The following is an 8,769-nucleotide window of genomic DNA, read 5'->3' as shown; positions in this document are numbered from 1 at the left end:
ACAAATTCCTAACCAAACTATTGGATGATTAATATAATCTGCAACTATAGTGTGACTTTCACAATAATATATAATCCATGCATATTTTACTAATTTAATAGTGTAATTTTCTTGTAAGTCATAACTACTCATGCATTATTTACTAATTCAATGGATGTAATTTTAATTATTTAATTTCTAGTTGATTTCAGATGTAACTTCTTTTTTGACAAAATGTGTTGCTTAATATTAAGTACTCAACCTGTCACACACACGTAGATGATATCTAATAATAAATAAAAAATTATTAGGAACGGTTCTCATATTAAGTTATTAAATATTTTTAGCAATGAGAACAAGACAGTGTTGACTTTCGCCGATCCACATCTTCTTTGCATATATTTTCAGTAATATGATGTTTTTACAATGTGTGAGCGTCAGACACTATACTACTTGATAAAAAAAATTACACAAGAATTAATGAAAGGTAAGCAGACAATAAGCTACGCCGCTAACCCTTTCTAAAATTAATCCTCTTGAAAACAACATCCTTAGATCTCAAAGAGACACAACATTGTTTTGCATGACCCTTTGAATTTTTTGTAGAAGATCCACAATTTTTAGAGTTAGGAAGTCAAAAGTGTCAAACGCAAAGGTTATTAAAGCATATTGATTGTTTGGAACATGTTTTCTCATGTTTGGACACTTTGCTGAAAAGGGTTTTGAGGAATGTATGTCCCACACAAAGGCCCAAATCCTACAAGTAGAGAAACCTCAGTCAAATCCACACATGCATGTTTCTCTTATTTTCTCCTACGCATACCCACTCGTACAAGCAAACATGTCAACTTAATATGATTCCATCTATTTACAACAAGTTTTTGATATTGATAATATGTATCAATATTATCACAACAATATTTCTGTCAAAAAAATTATAAAATGAAAATAGAAAATAGTCAACGTAACTACAAAATAAAAAAGTCCATCATATACCTAAAGAGAGGCATAAGACCAAACAAAAGAAGATGTAGGATTGCCTCTTTTTATAAAATTCATATATGTTTCTCTTCAACTGAAGTATTGAAGTATCATTAATCACCTTTGTTTTTCTTTAAAAAAATCACATCTTACTTTAAAGTTTGGTTTTGGTTAATTCTTTTCTCGTTTTTCCATCTAGAGGATAGGGAGTCATAGACTCTCTTTTTTTTCTTTAATAAGCAGGGGAAGCATATGACTTTGGAACGTGCTCTTCCTCAAGTTTCATCTAAATAAGTTGATCTTCAATTTTTGGTTAGTTCAAATTAGAGTTTTTAAAAAAATCTTGATGAAGTCTAAGCAAAATGCCAAAAACTATAAATATGCACATGTCTGCAAAAATTATAAATAGGCGGCATCTTTTAATTGTTACTAATAAAGATAATAAAAACAAAAACAAGTAACATTTTTTAATTGATACTAATAATACAAACAATTGTTACTGAAACTCTTTAGTAACATAGGTTTTGTTTAAAAGTTGTCAAATGATGCTAAATATAATTAGTAACATTTTTCATGACAAAAATATCACAAAATCTCAATTATATCGTATTGTGATCAGGATCGAAGGTGATACCAATTGAGATTGGATTTGGATATTCAGGTCCCAACTCAGAGTAGGGAACTCAATATAAGAATGATTTATATTGATGTGAGTTGTGAGTCAAGTACAAAATTGCAAAGAATTTAGAGAAAATTGAATGTTGAATGATTGGATTCCTTTTCATTTGGCCAACAGACCCTATTTAACTAGCAAGTTTGTAATAGATGAAAATATTCCAAGGAAACAACCACATCTTCTAGAACCTTGTTGTAGATTGTAATACGTGGTTTCACTACTACAATTTTGGTTTTTAATAGCGCAAATTTAATAGCGTTTCAACATAAACGCTGTTAAAAATGTAAAACACAGACATGTTATAGCTCTTTTGAAATACAACATATGCATAAATGGAACTAAGAGGATACCAAATAGGAAATTATTTGGTACTTGTGACAGTTTATTACTGATAGACAATTATTTGGCACTTGTCACTGCAGCCACTCTGCCTCTCTGCAGTACTGGCTACACCTTTTATCTTTTCATGTATTGATTCTCTTGTTTCCAAAAACTCTTAATTCAAAATTTGGTAACTACTAAAGAAATTTTTTCAGGAATTAGGATATCAGTCAGCCTTGTGACATAATAAGTTAGCATACAATTAGTAAAATATGTGCACTGATCAAATTTTGGTTTTTAGAGTAACAACTAACAATTTAATTATCTTTACAAGCTCATTATTCTTCCTGATAGTTTAGGACAAAACTAGTGCTTGTAAATAAGCATCACTCAAATTATAGTATTAGACACACAATTTTTTATTCCGAGAAAACTTCCATGATACAAGTTATTGTATATTATACAACAAGGACTAATGTTCTAGGACATTTGGAGTGACATTCAATATAGGAAAAAATATCATTATAAATGGTGCTTATCTAGCTAAAATAGTGGTTTCTGAAACATGTAGCGCAATAGAAACCAATTCATCTCTAGCTCTCATACTTCCATTATTACTCTGAACCATGTCCAAAGAGAGACATTCCTTTAGCTCTGCCAATATTTGGCTTATGTCTGGCCTTTCAGATACAGTTTGTGAAATGCATGACATGGCTATCTCAACAACTTTCCATGCAGAACTGATGTTGAATTCACCCTGCAACTTCTTATCAACAATGTTTTGAATATCTCCTCTTTTAACAATAGGAATAACCCATTGAAGTATGTGAATGCTTTCTCCAGATTCTCTCACTAGTGCTTTCTTCCCGGTGATCAACACAAATAGAATTATACCAAAGCTATAGATATCATTTTTCTTATTTGTGTTTCCTGGTATCTGAAATCTATTAAGAAAGGAAACAAATAAGATGTATAAGTGATACTTAAACTTGTGTATTTCTTCTTTACTTTTCATTATTATACAAATTATAAACCAAATGAAATAGTAGTATGTGTAAAAACAAAACAAAAAACTACACTATCTATCATGTAACTTTACAATTTGTTTCAAAGTCATGAAATCCTTTACTTGAAATGGATATTTGTGTGAAGTAATTGCTACAAAAAATATTAAAATCTGGTGAATCGAATTTGATTTTTTTATATTACACTTACGGATCAACGTAGCCAAATGTACCAGCAGGGCGTGTGGATATATGAGAATCATCATCGTTACCAAAAGCTTTACTTAGACCAAAATCAGCAATCTTTGCATTCAGGTTCTCATCAAGTAGTATGTTTGAAGGCTTCAAATCTCTATGCATGATCGGTGGTTTGCATCCATTATGCAGATAATCCAATCCTGAAAATTCACACTAAGGGCAATGTAAGTGTGCACAATGCAAGACAAATTCTGTCATAAACAATACATTACCTTGTGCTGCGTCAACTGCAATGTTAAGCCTCTCATTCCAATTTAAGATATTCGAATTTTCCACTGCATGGGAACAAACATAAGTCTTAAAATTCTAAGCATTTAAAATTAAAGCATAGGAAAAATCAATTACTCTTGCCCTACACCCTGCATTATTCATAATCCTTGTCCATAAGATGTCAACTTAGCGGTACGTAAGAGCTTGACTTTGTATTGTCAAAGGACAGACTTCAAATCTCATATAAGACACTTGTAAAATGTTTGTTGGTGTATCCTTATTAATAATGATTCCTCCTTCCCCAAAAAATTTTAAAGCAATCCCTGTAATCATAATAATATAAACTATTGCATATATTCTACCTCTGCTAATGTTTAATCAATTTAATTGATGAAAAAATATTCTTTGCATGTTAACCTTTAAAATGTACATAAAGTGGAAGTAGTAAATCTATTATGGATGTTGACACCACTGATAAAATAGAAATTACCTAACAAATGTTGTTGGAGATTTCCTTTGGCCATGTATTCATAAATCAATGCTTTGATTTCAGTTTCATCACAGTATCCAAGGAGAGAGACCAAATTTCTATGATGAACAATCATTAGAAGTTGTGCCTGCATTTTAAATTTTATCTCTACCAAAGTTAACTGTGAAAATAATGCAGCAATCTATTTATTACTTAAATAAAAATTAAATATGTTGTTTTTTAACTTCAATGTTGTGTCTAACCTCTGATTGAAATTCATTATAACCTTGCATCGATGATGGTGAAAGCCGCTTAACAGCGACTTGAGTTTGGTCTTGTAGAGTGCCAAAGTAAACTTTTCCAAATCCTCCTTCTCCAATAATAGTTTTGAAGTTATCGGTAATATTGACAATTTCAGTGTAACTGAATTTTTGATGTTTTGATTTCATTGAACTCCTTTTCTTAGAATTTGAAGGCGTAACTACAGCTGTGATAAATAAAATTGAATGAAAATATGCAAGGATGTGTGAAAAATGTGGCAGAAAAGCAATATCAGATTTACACTAGATGACACAAGAATAAAACACAATATAGCTAAAGTTTTATGGAGAGTCGACTCTAATTCATGTTATGAGAAAAATATGATTTCATAAATAAATACTTCGTTTTAATGACAAAATATAGAATTCGTTTATAAGACATGAAACATGAAGAATTAGTATAGCAACAGTGGATTTAAATTGTGGATGTGGACGCAATATGGCATCATAAATAAACACTTTTTGTGTATTAGGTGTGATTAATACAACCTATAAGGTATGCATTCAAACCAATGGATTAATACACTACTCCTCTGAGAAGTACCTTTTTGTCTTTTTTGTTTTCTGAATAGCCAAAATCCTAGAGAAATCAAAAGGATTACAGCTAATGCTGAAAACGATGCAACAAGTGGTACAGCAATGTTCTTCTTTTTGCAAGATTCCGTCATACAAGGATCAAGGTTATCATCATCCACGCTGAAAAAATCAAAGGTGCTTGTATCTTAATTGTCATATCATGAGTGAAACAATGTTGATATTAGGAGGAAGAAAACTCAATTATCTTTGCCGAACTTATTATTAACATAACAGGAAGAAAATCTGTCGTTTTCTTGAATATAATGTGAATTAATATAGCTTTGAGTATGAGGATACCTCAGTGATAATGAACCTGTTTTTGATCTCTCAAGAAGTCCACTTGGAACTAACCCCGTAAGGTTGTTCTTCCCCAGGTTTCTGCCATGAAAGGAAAAATACATGACACTTTTTATTTTATTTTTTATACTAATAATAAATCAATTTACATTTGATGGATCAACATAGGACTTACAAGACTTTTAGTGAACGCAGTTGCATCAGAAAATCAGGTAAAGAACCATTTAAGCTATTGTTTGATAAATCCCTGAAAGAAAGCAATTTAAATGCTGAGTTACAATTTTGAATCTCTAATAAATCCCTGAAAGAAAATAATTTAGATTTGGTTTTATCATTTAACCAAATGAGATTAGGAACTCACAAGTACTGTAACATAGTGAGCTTTGATATGGAAGATGATATCTCTCCTGTCAATCCACTTGAAGACAAATTCCTGGTTGTATTTCCAAATATATATAACATTAGAGGATACTTGAAGTTTTTGAATTTATGCATATGATTTATTTAAGGGATTGTAAACTTACAAAGATGTGATTCTTGGGATGTTATTGCCATCAAGACTGCAGTTTAGGCCTTCCCACATATAGTTTACTGGACCACATGGATCTCCCTGCCAATTTCTAGCCACCCCATAGGCCTTCTTGATGTTTCTCATAGTATCAACTAGTATTTCGTATTCAAAAAAATTGTTCAAAAAGACTTCAAGCCAATTTGCACATTACTTTACACCAGAAGTGACACTAAGAGTCATATACTATATTCATCCCTAAATATAGGAGCTCGTTGAGTAAATCACGGGAATTAAGCAAGTTGATAGTAATATTTACAAATTTGTTGATTTTTAATATTGTTTTAGAAGTTTAGCCTCCAGGAGAGAGAATCAGTTTATCTTTTCATCGTAGTAATTTTATACAGATTGCAGAAAAAGATGTAAGATAATTAAGGGTATGTTGGTAAAGAAATAATTAATGCAGTTGAAAACATATCAAGAGGATCCTCTATTTAGGAGGTAGTATGCTTTTAAACTACACTAAAGTCGCTTACCATCATCCTGTTGAGTTTCTGATTGTGAGAAATTTTTTACTTTATAAACCTCAACGGCATTCAGGATGGGTGGAAGGGTTGAATTATCTGTCTTGGAAAGGGTAAATATATACTTTGTCGCTCCAGTCAAAGGTATTGTACTGAATATGCTATCTACTGACCGGTATACAGGTATCTCAGGTCCGTACATAAGGATTCCATTCACTGTGATATTGAATGATCTACTTTCATTTGCTGCCAGATTTTCAAATTCAGTAATGTGCAAATATATGTAGTATTGGTCATTTACATTAACTGCATCGAAACTAAATTGTATAGGAGCACTGGCATTTACTGGTGTAACAGCAGTGCTCATCACAACTGCTGGTGGTTTATAAATATTCTGAATTAATATATCATCTTTGGTGCTTATTCGTTTCATCTCATTCCATTCAAAAGCATACCAGATGCGATCTAAAACATCATCTTTGTACCTGTTGTTTGTACATGAACAAAAAAAATATCAGTTAATTATTTACATAAATATCAAAGTTAGCTAATCAATGTGCTGCTACTAGCAGACTCCATCTTACCTGTATTCTAAGTTTGTGATGGAACCTAAATCAAATCGAAAGAAGTATGATAATACTGATGATTTAGCTGCGTATGTGACATAAGCTTTATTATCCAAAGTCCTCAATTCTATGGCTGAAATGAACGGAGTCCCTTTGCCTGTGTTAACAAGACATGGTTGTATGTAATCTAGTGATGGAGTGTATATGATCTCCTTGATTGTCATGCGTGATAAATTTGTGAACTTTACTGTATCCCAAACATTAGGTCCAAAATGAAGATCAAATTGTGGTGGCTCATTTAAATCATCGTAGTTTCCATAATAGAAAGAAGCTCTGATTAAATATTTGGTACCATTGGTTACATCTATTTTGTAACAATTTTTCACTCCACTGGGAAAGCTCCTCACATATTCCAGTTGCTGTAGAACAGTATTGCTTGTAGGTAGTATCCTCTTACTTACACCACTGTCTATGAATTTGGCATCTGAAATGTAACTTATGCCTGTGCTCGTCTCAGAATAGCTCGATTTTTGAGGTAGACCGCAATCTATGCTAATGAATCCTGATATATGTAGGAACATATTAAGATAACTTCAACTAGAATAATTATTTGTAACAAATATGTGACATATATAAAGCAGCTGTATACAAATTCATTTGACAAACCTGATTGATCCTGAGCTTGTACCAAAACCAAAGTAGTAAGGACACCAAACAATACTGAAAGAAAATGCAAAGGCAGTAACATTCCTATCAATTTTTGCTTCATTAGGAATATACAATTAATGAATGATGAGTGCTAATGCTATACATTGAAGAATTTATACTGCTGAGTCACATTCCCTATATATATATTAAACTCAATGATTTACCTAGTCTAAGAAATGGAGGTAATTATCCCAACATAGAGGAAACACTTAGGCTATGTTTGGTTGATCAAAGAAAGTAGGAGGAAAGAAAGTGAAAAAAAAGATTGTGAACGGAAGGAATGAGAGTAGAAAGTGAGATGATTTTATTAGTTGTTTGGTATAAGAGAAAGAGAAAGGAAAGAAAGATAAAAAAATTAAAATAAAAAATGTTAGATTTAGTAAATTACATAACTATCCACATATTAAATTGATATGTATTTACTTATATTAATATATATGTTATACCAAAAAAATGTACCAAAGAAAAAATAATGCCAAAAATAAGAAAATAGGAATAGTAAGAAAAAAGTTATTAAAACCTGACACACAAAAACGCCACTCACTTAAAAACAAACGCCGGAAATTAAAAAAAAAAGAATGAAAATTATAAAAGTAATAAAGTAAGGGTATTTGTGACTTTTCATGTTATAAATGGGTTTCTTCTCCACTTTCTGTCCAACCCAGCGCGGAAACAATTTATGTTTGGGCCCCATCAAAGATGCTTCTTTCCTATACCTTTCTATGGTGTTCCAAACTATGGAAACCTCTCCTTTCCACTTTCTTTCTCTCCACTCAGAATCTTTCCTCACTCTATCAGTTGAAACAAACAGACCCTTAATGAATCGATATTAATATGCCGAAACAATTTGGTTTTGGGATGGTTGATAACATGACTCTCTTCAAGTAAAGAATTTCGATTCGACTTTTAGGAGTCGCCCATTTACAATATGGATATCATGTTGTCAACTCGAGAATTAATTATGTAGCAGACTCAAATGATCTAAGACAGGAAGACCTACCTCGATGCGCTTATCATAATTACGCGGGTTAGTTAACTGAAAAAAGAAAATATCTCAAAATAAGTGTCATATTTTTTATTTTATTATATAATTTTGCCTCAAAATTATACTTTTTAACTACTCCAAGTCAATATTATTCGCTCTATAAATGTGATAATAGTTAATAATATTCAATGTGTAATAAAAATAATTTTGTAAATTAGTTATTTATTATTATTTTAAATTTATGATTATCGTCTTTTACATGGGATGGAGATCGAGAGTAGATTTTATGAACATCTCCAATGACAAATTCTTTGTTTTGTACTCAAGCAGTGACAAATTCTTTTCTTTTCTTTTTCTTTTGAGGAAAAACATTGGCAAATTCTTAAA

General features: G+C 31.3%; 1 protein-coding gene across 1 annotated transcript; it reads right to left on the bottom strand.

Moving 5' to 3' along the window:
* Nucleotides 1-2,355: 2,355 nt before the first annotated feature.
* Nucleotides 2,356-7,478, bottom strand: LOC11425516 (probable LRR receptor-like serine/threonine-protein kinase At1g05700). The gene is made up of 13 exons (XM_003627014.4): nucleotides 7,356-7,478; nucleotides 6,708-7,251; nucleotides 6,136-6,608; nucleotides 5,616-5,754; nucleotides 5,453-5,524; nucleotides 5,267-5,338; nucleotides 5,092-5,172; nucleotides 4,763-4,914; nucleotides 4,162-4,385; nucleotides 3,920-4,046; nucleotides 3,432-3,494; nucleotides 3,173-3,359; nucleotides 2,356-2,901 (listed from the first exon to the last, which is right to left on the bottom strand). The coding sequence occupies exons 1-13, from the start codon at nucleotides 7,456-7,458 to the stop codon at nucleotides 2,493-2,495; spliced, it is 2,646 nt and encodes an 881-aa protein (XP_003627062.3). The 5' UTR covers nucleotides 7,459-7,478; the 3' UTR covers nucleotides 2,356-2,492.
* Between the last annotated feature and the right edge of the window lie 1,291 nt (nucleotides 7,479-8,769).

Source organism: Medicago truncatula, chromosome 8 (assembly GCF_003473485.1).
Source record: "Medicago truncatula cultivar Jemalong A17 chromosome 8, MtrunA17r5.0-ANR, whole genome shotgun sequence".
Taxonomy (NCBI): domain Eukaryota; kingdom Viridiplantae; phylum Streptophyta; class Magnoliopsida; order Fabales; family Fabaceae; genus Medicago; species Medicago truncatula.
The sequence above is the reverse complement of the archived record's forward strand: the minus strand, read 5'-3'. Positions and strand labels throughout refer to the sequence as shown.

What these genes read in the sequence shown, in the direction of transcription:
- LOC11425516 (XM_003627014.4), bottom strand. Translation starts at nt 7,458, where the DNA reads ATGAAGCAAAAATTGATAGGAATGTTACTGCCTTTGCATTTTCTTTCA. An exon ending in AGAAACTCAACAGGATGATG is followed by an intron (nt 5,755 to 6,135) that starts GTAAGCGACTTT and finishes ACGAAATACTAG; the next exon opens with TTGATACTATGAGAAACATC. An exon ending in ACATTTGGCTACGTTGATCC is followed by an intron (nt 2,902 to 3,172) that starts GTAAGTGTAATA and finishes CTTTCTTAATAG; the next exon opens with ATTTCAGATACCAGGAAACA.